General features: G+C 51.3%; 1 protein-coding gene across 1 annotated transcript in view; it reads right to left on the bottom strand.

Annotated features, from left to right (window-relative positions):
* Positions 1-12,042, bottom strand: part of PCBP3 (poly(rC) binding protein 3) — a 22,399-nt gene extending 10,357 nt beyond the window's left edge. Inside the window, exons 1-8 of the mRNA XM_009701722.1 lie at positions 11,974-12,042; positions 11,640-11,663; positions 10,603-10,635; positions 9,827-9,943; positions 9,277-9,408; positions 8,823-8,951; positions 5,974-6,048; positions 2,840-2,881 (exon numbers count right to left, since the gene is read on the bottom strand). Coding sequence (XP_009700024.1) covers positions 2,840-2,881; positions 5,974-6,048; positions 8,823-8,951; positions 9,277-9,408; positions 9,827-9,943; positions 10,603-10,635; positions 11,640-11,663; positions 11,974-12,042 — 621 coding nt within the window. The remainder of the gene's footprint in view (positions 1-2,839; positions 2,882-5,973; positions 6,049-8,822; positions 8,952-9,276; positions 9,409-9,826; positions 9,944-10,602; positions 10,636-11,639; positions 11,664-11,973) is intronic.
* Between the last annotated feature and the right edge of the window lie 1,352 nt (positions 12,043-13,394).

The following is a 13,394-nucleotide window of genomic DNA, read 5'->3' as shown; positions in this document are numbered from 1 at the left end:
CTGAAACACAGTCGAACGGGGCATGGCACCGCTCCTGCACATAGCAGGGACATCAGCATTCGCTGCTTTTTAAGAACTAAACTGTTTTCTTCCAAATTAAACCCAGATGTGCCCTGTTTGTGGAGCTCCTTGTTACAACCAGTCCCACCGCCGGGATTCCAGATGAAGCCTCCTGCCTCTTTGCCGGCACTGCCGAGGAGCACCGGGCTGCAACCATGCCCTGGGGCAGGGGTCCTGCTTCGCCTCACAAGGAAAACACCAAAATCCTTTCTAATACTGGTCTAGCATACTTTTAAGAACTAATTTGGATAGTGGTATTTAGCAAACACCTGTAATAACAGCAATTAAAAAAGCCTACAAGTGGAGAGGATGGCTACGCCTAGGTGTTAAAGTGAAAGCTGCTCTGCGCATGATGGCGGTGCACGAAACACCTCCTCTCCCTTTTCCTGGAAAAAGCTGAAAGCAAAAACCTGAGTGCATTTCTTCAAACTCTGGTTTTCCCTGCAGGCCAGAGGGGACTTCTCCCACCGGCATTGCTGGGAGGGACAGGACAGGACAGGAGCGCTGGGACCAAAGTGCAGCCACGCCGAGCATCACCAGGTACGCAGAGCAACGCCCGGTTACATCTCATCACCTGCCAACCTGATGAGTACCCAAGAACGATGCCCTGGTTGGGGAGCTTTCCTGCGCTCGATATTTCTTTCACTCCCAAATGCCCCCAACTCCCGGCTGCCGTGGCCACCCTTTCATCTCCCACCACAAATTTCATGAAGGCAGGTAGCTACACATCACATCCCAAGCGGCTTACAAGTACCCAGGCAACGCTGAAGCTCTCTGTGAGCCAAAACTCTCGCTCACCTGGGGGTTTTTCCCAGGGGAGAAAAAAAAAGGCAGGAGCTTGCGTTTCAGCTTTGGCATTCAACATTCTGCCCGCTCTGCAGTCATGGATCTGTAAAAGGCACTCACAGACACCTGGGAGAGCAAGGGCAATGCCCTAAAATCACATTTGAGACTGGTTTCTGCACTGAGCAGTGTTTAAAATGACCTATCCTTGTGGGAGAGCTATGAGAGTAAGGGCGGAGCGCGTGGTCCCTGTATGAACAACTTTTTCCAGGTCTCAGCAAACCTGCTGGGAGTAGGGCAGAGTGCAACCAGAAAATGTATTAAATGTATTTTATTCCTGTCAATTAGAGGAATATAATAAGAAAGAAAACACTAAGCTATCACCGCCGCTTGCAAAGGAAAACAGGGACAAAGAATATATTGATTAACCCTCGCTAAATACGCAGGTGTATTTAGGTGTGTATTTAGGGAGTAAAAGTGAAGCGCACACGATTAAGAGTATTTCTTAGCAACCATCACAGCAGGCTATTCAAAGTACATGCATACTGGCGTCGCATGGAAAGCCAAAGCCTGGATTCCACTAAACTGGGTGAAATCGCTGCTCCTAAGATCAAAATCCAGCCTACAGCTCCTAACCGTTCCCACGGGGAGTGTGCATTCGTGGTATTGAACAGCCTTGCCCTGTTCTCAACCGTGCAAAAAGTAATCCCATGATTGAATATCCAATGCGCCCATCAGAAAGAGGAACACCGAGCTACATCATACTCTTCCCATGCATGGGATGGCTGGAGAAGGCTTTCCACCCAGACCACACCACTTCCAATTAAGCCGCATCCCCAGAGCGGCACTTTGTGCTCAGCCCCCACTGCAGACCCCTGACTCATAGGCGTGCCAGCAAGAAGGGGCCTCTGCAATGGGACTCGCCGGGTATTTTATCCCCTCTGAAACACATTTAGAAAATCCCAGTTTTTTCCAAGAGCTCCCCAACAAATGTCAGCTGTGACGACCTCTGAGCAGCTGTCTGCTGCCGGCAAGGACAGCAGACTTCACTGCTGCTTTTCATAGAGAAATCCTTTAAAATAGATTCATTTTCTATTTCTGTTGGTACTTTTATGCACAGACATGCCAACAGATGTTCCCTACCCATCCCTCCGCAACCATGCTGTGGCTCCCTGACCCACCCCAGGCACGGGAGCCTAGCGCGAGCAGGGGGATCCGAGCAGCAGCAAAACCCATCCACGCTGCAAGTCAGAGCGATGCCTGTCTTCATACCAAGGATGCATGAGATGAAGCGGGGACTGTGCCCACGGTGCCCTCCCCGGGCAACAGCGAGCCAAACCCAGCGAGACAGCCATCAAACCCAGGGTGACCGCTTCAGTCTGAGGTCCAGCTCCCGCGGGGAGGTACAGAGCCGTTGGCAAAATGAGATCCGGCAGCACAGCGAGCGGCCACCCCCTCCATCCCTCCAGGGGACACAGATGGCATTTTGCCCAACCTCAGTGCCTGCCTTTGAGTCATCTGGAGGAGGACCCCCAAAAAGGCATGTCCCCCTGCCCAGGCTTTAAGCAAGAAACCATGCACTGCTGGAGCTCTGGCTTCTCCCCTCCCCATCAAGGCAATCAGCACCTAAATAAGCCCTTGGCTTACCAACATTTTAAGGACAAGGGGGAAATAGAGGGGAAAGTCTTTTTTTTTTCTTCTTTTTTTGCTTGTTTTGATCATTTTGAGGCACAAAATGCATAGAATATGGTTTCTCTCAGAACAAAGGGATAGCACTGAACAATGCAAACAATTTAGCATCAGGCCAAGTCCTCAGAATTAATAAAGTTTAGTGCTAACAGGTTCAAAGGCTATTCAAGGTATTACAGATACTACACACGGCCAGTTACTTTGAAAATATGCTATTAATATTATTGTCTAATATTAATATTATGTGAATTAACAGTAGCATGCAGGTGACATAAAAGGGTATAAGAAAAATTAGGGTAAAACTCACATCCGGGTGTGGAATAGCGTATTGTCCCTGAATTGTATAGGCCTGCAAAAGAAAAAACAGATGTTATTAGGGCTAGCAGGAGACGGTGGCAAAGCCCCGTGCCTCTGCAGGGACTGCCATCCCCGGGCTTTGCTCCTTTCTGCCTGATGTGGGGAAATTTCTGTGAATGTCGGGGCTAAAGAGGAGCTCAGCCGCCACCCTGCTCTGCCCAGGACCCTGTGCTACTGCCAAATAACCGAGCACGGGGACCTCAGTGCCATGACTCCGGCACGCCTCTCCCCTCTCTCTGCTGCTGGTGAAGGCAGAGTATGGGATCTTGAATTTTGACTTAGCTAGCTTAATTTTGAGGCTGGAGGGGATGAGGGAAGAGCTTTCCATGCAGCGAGCATTTGCCCAGCGCAGCCCCTTGGCTAACCCAGGGGAAGAGACCCCTGTGCTGCATTAAATTCCCTTGGGGCGGGAGGAAGATGTACCCCTCTGATGAAACCCGGAGCATGCTGAGCTACCTAACTTCAAGGGCTTGGGCTCAATTTGGCTTTTCCAAAAGGAAGGAAATACTTTAAAAGTGCCAGAATTGCATGGAGCAGGGATAGAAGGTTGTGATTGGGCTTCGCTGTACAAAAGATATGCATCAAACCAGAATTATCTGCGTAGTAGATGCATGGTAACATCACCACCGCCCTTCACACCTAAATGTGATCCTAGAAAGCAAGTCGGTGCAGTGAGTCTCTCCATATTTTCAGGTGCACAGCTCTTAACATGCTTTACATCTGCCCAGTATATTCTGGTGCTCTGCTGGAGGGAAAGGCATCGCTGTGCAGAAAGCCAGCTGGTGCTGATGTCCCACCAAGCACGGAGAGGGCTTAGGGACAGGCTGCCTGCACCGCAATGCTTTTCACCAGCTATAAATTACAAATCCATGCAAGATGTTCACCAGGTAACTTGTTTAGTGTTTTTTCCCATCATTTGTAGCAATCCTTTCTCTTTTGAATAACCTGAAAATAAGCACCGCTGTGGGTAGAACGCCAGACACTAGAGAGCCCAATATTTAGGACTTAACCAGCTAGCAAAACGTATCTCACTGGTTGACACATTATTCAGATGATTCTGAAAGAAATGGCAAAAGAGATGGATAACACTTTAAAAAGGGAGAGTAAAGCTAGCCAGGAAAAAAAAAAAAAAAAAAGAAATCTCTGATCCTCCTGCAAATTTGCCACATCGTTTGCAAACAGCGAAGTGCTTTGTGTGAGGAAACCTCCCAAAATCCAGGAGGAGAAAGGAGGCAAAGCCCTGCACACAAAAACAGCAGTCCCAGTGCCTGCCAGCATCCCAGCACGACGGGGACCGGTGTGTCCATGGGGATGTGGCAGAGGCTGTTCTAAAAAGTTGTCTTTCCTGAGGGTTTAATTTGGTCATTAGTTTTTTATTAGAAAAATTGATTAGAAAAAGCTAATTAAGGGCAGGAAGGTGTCTTGGACAGATGTAACTCAACTCTGACAGCACCCATCTGCGTGACCCCTGTCTTTCTGCAGAGGCCGACATTGCACACGGATGATGGGGATGATCCCTTTGGCAGCTGCCATCGGCCACCGCGTCCCTCAGCCCGCTGAACTACTGCAAGTTGAACCCACCCCAAGCACCTCGCAGCACCACTTACTATCACCTGCTGTCCTCTGCCCACTCGCCCCGTGCCACCCCTTGGGCAGAGCCAAGAGGCTCGCCAATGCTCCCTCGGGGGCGGCAGGGAAGAGCTCTCATTTCAGAGACGGTCGCTTCTTCCCGGGATGTCACTTCTGTGCAAGACACCAACCATTCGCCAGCAGGAGAAACGCTACCTCCACTTTACTCTCCCTTTTGAGAAGATAAATTCACCAAGCAGTTGGACTCAAAGCTCTTCGCCAGGACGGCTGCTCAGACCAAATGACATGCTCCTTTTGATGCTGGCAATGACATAGAGATGCTAATTCGACACACTGCCTGAAACAGCTTGTGCTTTGGGCTTTGCTCTCATCCTTACTTTGTCTTTCTGCTATTTATTATGGTTGGGGAGAAACGAAGTAACTCATGTGGAGCTGCTCTGGTTGGCACTAGCTGTATCTTTGTGGTGCTGGCTCTACCTGGCTACTGGAGCTCCCGGGAAGGTACCTCTCCTCCTAGATACCACTGCACCAAGGCACAACAGCATCTACAGGCAGGTCCTCAGTCAGTTGGTGAGGTGAGTAGATGAGGTGGAAAAAGCAAGGGTTCAAGTCCCCTCTTTAAAAGCAGCTGCCTGCTCAACTGCTCTTGTTTCATAAATCACATGCTGCAGGAGCTGATTTCTGTTTGCGGAACAACCGCCAGCTCCCTTGGCACGTGCGTGCGACGGTTATCCTGCAAAGAAAGAAATCTGCTGTCGCTTCCCAAGGGTCGCTAGAGATTCCACATCGTGACTGCAAGCCTGCAGTCCGAGCACTGTGCAATGTCACCGAAGGCAACGCAAAGCAGGTTCCCCTGTGGGCAGAGCGGAGACCCAGCTTTGCAGCAGAGGTGATGGCATTTTTGGGGGAAGCAGTGTCCCAAACGGGCCGAGCACCAGCAATGCGGATGACCCTTTCATGGAGACTGCCCTGAACAGAGGCTCAGTACGGTCCTGGAGCGGCTGGGACAAGCCCTTCCTATCTCGGATCAATTACAACTGTGGAAAGTTATTTTTAATTACACTAGAGATGCCAGAAAATAAACACTTGCAGCCATTGTGAGAGCATGATCATGGACTCTTGTTCAGTGAGGCTTTTCTCATTTTCTCCTTCGCACTGGTAACTGTTGGCAAATACTGAATTAGGGTCTAACGAAGAAAACTCCAGCCTTTCCTTGGTGCATGAGTGCCCAGCGGAGCTGACGCCCTGTTTCCCTGGGCTGACCCTTTCCTTATCCTCCAGCAGCCATCAGAGGAGCTAAGCCATCTGTCCAGGCTTGCAAACCGCCAGTGGTTCTGCAAAGAGCTTTCAGTCCAGCCGCCGTGGCACACAACGGATGGGATGACACCATGCAAGTCAGAAGGCAAGAAACCTGAGTGCACTAACGGGCAGCGGCTGGTGCTGCAGTAAAAGGCTGAGGTTGGCAGTGGAGGCTGCAAGCGGGTCGGCTCTTACCTGACCACCTGCAAAAATGACAGGGGTGGAGGCGGGCTTTGGGCGGTAGGGAATGGTGGCACCTTTTGGTGGGGACTAGGAAAAGGGACAAGGAGAGGGAGAGAGAACATTAGAACAGCTTTCCTGAAACGGCGGCAAAAAGAGCGTTAGAAAGCACCCGACGGAGTACGGCCCCCGGGGCCGCCACCAGCAACACCCAAACCAGGCAAACCGCGTTTCTGGACAGGAGGACACAGGGGAAGTCGGTGTTCAGTGGACAACAAGGACAACCTGGGGTACGGGAGATCCCCTGCCAAGGGATGGGCCACTAAATCACTTCCTGGACCTCCGCTGCCTCCCTCACCTCCGCTCTGCTCTCCGCAGACTGCATTGCCTGGTCTAGGCTCAAGCCTGATGCTGGAACACAGCATCCTCCTCAAAACACTCCAAGAAGACCCTCAAGCAGCAAGATAGGGAGACAACACCTACAGATCAGGCTTTTAATCCCTGGCTGCCAGGAGCCTCCTTGTGCAGTGGCTTTCTTTGCAGCCTGAGAGCTCTTGCACGGCAACAGCCCGCCCCAGGAGTCGTACTAGCCCTGCTGAGCACCAGGAGCTGTGGCATGGCATGGTGAGCGTCGGCATCAGAAAGAGTGAGCAGCCCATCTGAGTGACCTGGCACGATGCTCAAGCTCTTTGACCCCTCTCATCTTCCTCACCACCAGAACAAGGTCACCTTCAGGACTTGGTTTGGTCTATCACCATCCAAGCTGGGATGTGGATGGCCGTGCAGTGGAAGTTGCAAGGTGCTGTCATTATGGTCAAGACCTCCCATGCCCCGGTGGGACACGTGGGAGTGATCACTTTGTCCGGAGCGCTGAGCTCTGCAGGAGCCAGAGGCTGGAAACCCCGCGCAGATGTCAACACCAGAGTTTCCAGAGACCTTATCCTAGAGCTGCATGGTGGTAGCGGTCCTTGTGAGCAGCCAGACAGATGCCAGCAGCAGAGGCACTGACCCATACGCACTCCCAACCCTTCTCCTGCAGCAGCATGGCCCAGGGCAGCCCCACTCCGGCTGGGCAGGACATCTTGCTCCTCGCTGCTGTGGCCTGACCGGTCCCTTGGGTAGGTCTGAGCAGAAGCTGTAGTGATGCACATCAAGCTGTAGTGATGCATCCCACTGCATGGTGCACAGGATCTTCTCACTCAAGTTATCTCTGTTGGTTTTCTCTTGAACATAACTAACAGGCCATAGAAGAGATTATGGAGGTTTCCAGGGATCAAGAGAGATTTCAGATAAAAGCCTCCTGGCTCTACCCGAAGTGAAATGACCCAGTTACTGCTATGTAAGGATAGGCAATATAAATTACACTATCTCATGGAAAATTCTTCATTTTTTCTGTACATTCTTCTAGACTTCTACTTGTAGTCAAGTGGCATATCCGAATCTTTCTGCTAAGCACAGGTCTGCAGGAAAGCTGTACAATCAAAGCACAGCCCCTATAATCACAAACCTGCTTTTTCTTTTATTGCCTTACAAATCTTGAAGGGAACAAGCAAGGATTTCTGCAGTAAGATAATTTAAGACTGAAAGTTTATAAGGAGTATCTCTGTGAACTGTTAAAGCCAGGGGAATTCCCAGATTTCAGACTGCAAGAAAACTCATGGGTTTCTCTCTTTCCCGTTGCTGAGCCATACAGAGGAGCAGTACCCCTTGCTTTGCTTAGTGAGAACAGCAGCCACGAAAGACTTTATAATGCATCTGCAAGCATCATCTTGGGCCCATCTCTGCCACAGTCCAGAGCATAACCTGGAGTCACTGTGCAGCTAAAACTGCATTCCTCTGGCAGCACAGGGTACCTGCCTGAGCATCACTACCAGCAGTGGTGGGTAACATGGCTTATGGCAATTCCTCCTTAGCTGTGCTGCTGCCAAACTGAAGTTGCTTACATTTGGGTTTGCTTCACCTACAGCAAGCCTTGCTGCCCTCACCTGAAGCTCTTGCAGTGGCAAATCTGTTCCTCCCTGCCATGAAAGGGCAGCGGTGTGCAGGCTGTTGCAGCAAAGCAGAGGGGCCTGACATCGGTCCGTGCTTGCCTACCTCTGGGATGTGCAGGAGCGGAGAATATCACCATCTTGTGTCCCAAGGGGTTTCTTCCTGGAGTTTCTCCCATCTGAGGTGGTAGGTGTGGACGCGGGGTATATGGCTGTTGTCATCCCTGGCAATAAGCCATCGGTACAGCAGCATCTCTCCATGGCAGAGATCTTCAAGCTCCGCTTGCCAGCATTTCTCCCAGAAAACGGCACCCTGGCCACACATCCATTTACTCTATGGGCCCTGCTCTCCACCAGCCTTCCTCATCCTGCTGTGCCTCACCAGAGCCCAGCTTTGTGCTCCCAGTCCTGGCTCCCCCAGTGCAGGGGATGCACTGGCCTCCTCTTCCCAGCTGTGGTCCTCACGGGGCACCGTGAGCCCCAAGCAGAGGAGGCCAAGCCCTTGGTGGAGTGGTTGCAGCCCTCATCCCCTTCCCACGGTTCCCTGGGTGCTGCTGGGACACCAGACTACGGCTGTCCCAGCCCACCTGCCCTCCTCCGGCACCCCTCTCTCCTGAAACCACCCTGTGCTACGACACAAACCATCTCCTTTGGGGCACCCGACTAGGCAGGTTTCCAGTGTGGGGTTCCAGAAACAATGGACAATGGTGGGGAAAACACACTGGGTGGGTTTCAAACAGAGGTACCAGGAAATGAGAGTGGTCCGACAACGCGTGGTGAAGGGTATAAGAGACACGCTCCACAGCTCCCAGTGCTGTCGTGGTGCCAGCTGGGTTTTTTTCCTATGTACTTTACCCCCTTTGTTACAGACTGTACCTCCAGCATCACCACACAGATCTGTTTGACACACTGGATAATTGCGTCAGGTGTCCCCGAGATTGTCACCGCCCGCTCCGTGGAGTTGGGCAGCATGTCCCCCGCCACTTGAACCTGAGCACCTGTTGACTGGAGACAAAAAGACAGAGGAGGAGAAATCCCACAGCTGAATGCCTTTCCTTGCAGCCAGCTCCAGCTCCGACAACACGCGTCTCCCGAGAGCTGCACTACCCTGCAGGAGCTCAGATGTGGCACCCTGCTTGCATCCGAAGGAGCACGCCGGCAAGGTCCCACGGGATGCTGCTCCTACGTCAGCAGGACCATCCCGGGAAGCAACGTGATGCAAGGTGCTAGCAGCATAAGGATCCCCTTTTCCAAGGCAGCTCCCCTTTGGTTGCAAATCAGCTGCGAGGAGCTGTGATTACATGCAATAATGAAATCAAGTCTGACTTACCTCCCTGATTTCCTTGATCTTGGAGCCTCCTTTGCCAATCAGCGAGCCGCACTGACTAGCTGGCACGACCAGTCTCAGTGTCACCGGAGGTTTGCTGGTAGCAGTGCTGTTACTCATTGAGTTGGTTATGTCCTTGGGAAGGAAGAGTGCAACGCATCAGCCCTTGGTACCCGACCAGATGCCTGCCATCCAAGCCAACCCAAATGCCCTGGGCCAGAGAAGAGGGGTCAAGTCCTCCAGACTGTGGCTGGTCTCTGCAACTGCATCACTGTGCATCCCTGCACTTAATTAACTGTGAGACCTCTGAGACAGCTCACTGAAGCTCAGTTCTTGCCTAGTTAGAGATGTCTGGAAGGTTTTGTGCCGAGGTCGTGTACCAGTTAAGTAAATCCAGCCCGGTACACGTGGGTTGGAGGTACCCAGGCCCATCTGCACTGCTGGCCCCAGTAGTGAGCATGCCAGAGCTCTGCTTGGCTGGTGGGCCACTCAAGGGTCTGGATGCAGACCCTTTTACTCTGCCTCCCTGGGGTAAAGGGTTCACGTTGCTCACCTCTTCAAATTTGTAGGCGATCATGGCAAAAGCCTTGAAGATGGCATCGGTGGGGCCAGTGATGGTCACGATTCGCTCAGGGCAATTTCCCTCCGAGATGTTGATCCTTGCCCCGCTCTGGAAAGAGAAGGGCAGCCCTGGAATAGCCACAGCCAAGCAAGCCATGGGGATGCACTGGAGGTGCAGCCCTTCCTTTGGATCAGGTCCTGTTCCAGCCTGATCCCTCATCATCTTTTGTGGCAGCCTCTTGACATCCCATCTAACCTTAAAAACTCCCGTCCCTGCTCCCCGTGGCACTGTCTCACCCTGACCCTCAGAAAGGGTTTCCAAGCATCTGCTTTGAGTCTTTTACTGCAACGCAGATCCACACGATCAAGGCAAGACCAGCTCGTGGGATCATTGCTTGTAAAAAGAAGAGCGTTGCTTACTGATCTGATAACTCCTCGGTAGCTGCAGGCACAAAGACCTTGGACAAACTCAAGCATCTTACGAGTGACTTAATTTCAATGTTTCATTAAGAGCAAATTCTTGGCTCTGGAAAATTCCCATTAAAAGTGACAGGAGTTTGTTTGAGTATGGAGTGAGAAAACTGGACCAAAAGGCTCTGAGCACAGTCAACTTGTGTGTCCTGACCCTGGGAATTGCTGCACGTATCACACAGGGCAATGTGCAGCTCTGGCCGCTGTGCTGCACGCTGCCGGGCAAGAGAGCCCGCTGGCCCTTCCCGCTCCTCTTCCCACCTCCTACAAATCCTTCTACAGAGCAGGGTTGCTCACCTCCTCACGCATCTTCTTCACGGTCTCTCCTTTCTGAAACAAGAAGCACAAACACAGGCTATTACTAAAAATTCAAGACTTCCACCTTCAAAACAACCCTTCCAAATGCATCCCTCTAATACGTGGTAACACACAGCCCAACATCTGAGCAGCTCTGCAATGCCTGACCCTCCATCCCCACGCAATGGTCAGCTGAAAAGCTGATGATGCAAGCCATTGTAGCCTTGCTCTCTGTGTCTGTACAACACGACAGAAAAACAGCTACCAATGCACAACTGCAGCCTCCGCCTCCTTTTCCGTGTTGCCCATTAGGAGGAAAACTGTACGGAAAAAGTTCAGAAACTGGTCCGATGCTGAGAAAAGCTAGCACTTCAGAGTGGCTTCAAAGAGCAGTTTCTGATCTAGTATCTACAGAGAGACCTAATATCTTTACATCCAGATATAAAGCAGGTACAACTGTGAATCTTTCCAGGACTGGACAGGCTGATGGAAAAATAAGGTACAAGCATATAGGGGAAAGGTGTTCATGCTGCAAATCTTTGCCACCATAAACCTGCCTTTTAAAAACACCAGAAAACCAATCCTGTATAGCCAGAACTTTCCAAACCACCATGGCAAGCACCAGGGAGAAGAGCTCCTTGTGAAGCTTTTCTGCACAAGCTAAATGGTGTCCTGTGGCCTCAGAGACAAGTGCTGCAGAATTTAAATGGGTCTTCATGACATTTTTTTAATTTCTCTTAATGAAGCTATTTGATTAAAATAGGCAACATGATCATAAACACTTGTTTATCACCCCAGTGAGGCAGCTGGAAATGGCACTAGGAAAGTTTGGTGGTTGGTGGTGGGTTTTTTAGGGGAACGGTCTTTGATCCCTCTGTGTCTCTCTCGTAATTTCTGTCTCACAAATGCAACAACAAGCTCACGCGTGCCAAACATTTAAGGACATCACGGGGAAGAAGTGACTGGCAACTACCACACCACAGGCAGCAAACGGTGCAGGCAATAGCATTAAATACACATTTAAAAGACATCCGTACCTTTCCAATGATGCTTCCGACTTCCTACAAAAAAAAAAAAAAAAAAGCCAAACACAAAGGAATTGACATTACAGAACGTGAAGACCATCCAGCCCAGCTCCATAATGAAGCAAAGACCTGGTGCACACTGTCCCCAGCAGAAGGACAGGTTGCCGGGCGCAGGCATGAGAGGGACCAGGAGCACCGTGCCACCCTCCCCATCAGTAGGAGGACATCGGCTCCCAGGAGCCTGGGGCTGGGGATGTGGCGTGTGGGGCTGGCTGGACCCAGGCACAGATGGAGTGGAGGCGGGAGAGGGAGCTGGGAGGAAACCCCCTCACCGGGAGTCCCTTACCTTGCCGTGCATCAGCAGCCGGATGGTGAGGGTGACATTCAGGCCGCCTTCGGAGACCTTCGACTCCATTTCCTACCAGGGGATGGGAGACGTGCGTTAGCTGGGAGGGCAGCCCCGGCGCAGAAGGAGACAGCACCACGGCCGTATCACCTGGGCACAGAGAGGGGAAAGGTTTTCTTTCAAAACAGGCAGGTTCTTCGATGTCAGATGGACCCTGCAGAGCAGCAGGGCATAGGAAAGTCACGGCTGGAGGAGCTGCAGTGAGATGTCATGGGCTGAGCACCTTAGCGGGTACAGATTGGGCTGGCTGCTCACCGCAGGGACCGCATTGGGTGCAAGCCCGGGAACAGCCCATAGCTCTGCGCTGGCTTTGCCACCAGCTTTATGCAAAAGCCATTGCAGGAGCAAAGGCTCAAGTGTCCGAGGTGGCACAGCCAGATGGCTAGCCCTCGGTTGCCATGAGCCGAAAAGCAGCTGTGCCTAGCTGAGCGCATGGACACAGAGGCAGGGAGTCGGCAGAGCAGCTGAAAGACCGATGGCTGAACTGGGACTTTAAAAGACCTAGGGCACTTATCTAGCAAATCAAAATTCACCATTTCAAGTGTGAATGGGCACTCAGAAAATCAAAAGGCAGTTTTTCAGTAACCAGGCAATATCTATCTGACCCCAGGACACAGAGCAGGAAGGATGGAGCTGGTATCCCAAGTGCCACACATCTGTGTTTTTATCCCAACATGTGAGCACCCTAGCTGGGCACTGCATCTCAGGACCACGCCATCTCTCTTTGCATGTATCTAATGAAACCTCTGTCAGTTTTCCCAGTGCTGTCATGTTCCTTTCCCTTCCCGTTCTCTCTCTTTCCTCCTCTGCCCTCTAGAGGGAAAAACACCACTGATGTTTTGAAGGCAGAAGGGGAAAAAAAAAAAAATCACAGAATGGCAACAAATCCTTCTTTTTTCTTTCCTGACTCCTCCTTAGTAGCATCTCTGCGTGAGGACCCGACCTATGAAATGTCTTTGCAGACTACTGTATGGGGGGGACCGGTCCTGCCTCAGAGGGAGGTGCCAGCATCCTTCTACATGTAATGCCAAGAGATTTGTAGCAATTCTCCATCATGTTATTTAATACCTCAGTATACATCAGATGGGAGATTTTTGATCCTGGTCCCGAGCATCTGGCATTTTCCTTTGCTCAGACGGGGACTTATGTGACCAAAAAATGGGAGGTAAACCAGTTCTGAAGTATTACTTTAATGCAAAGAGGCAGTCGGGATGAAAAAACACGCAGCAATGCACAAATCATGGCTGGCGATGGGTTTGATGCAAAACCTCTTCCAAGAGGCTGTTATGAAACCCAAAATGGATAAAACCTGCATGGTTAGCAAGGAGATGGTGTTCCCACCGAGCTAACAGGGGACCAGC

Source organism: Cariama cristata, unplaced genomic scaffold (assembly GCF_000690535.1).
Source record: "Cariama cristata isolate BGI_N322 unplaced genomic scaffold, ASM69053v1 scaffold23266, whole genome shotgun sequence".
NCBI lineage: Eukaryota > Metazoa > Chordata > Aves > Cariamiformes > Cariamidae > Cariama > Cariama cristata.
This window is presented reverse-complemented; position numbering and strand designations above follow the sequence as displayed.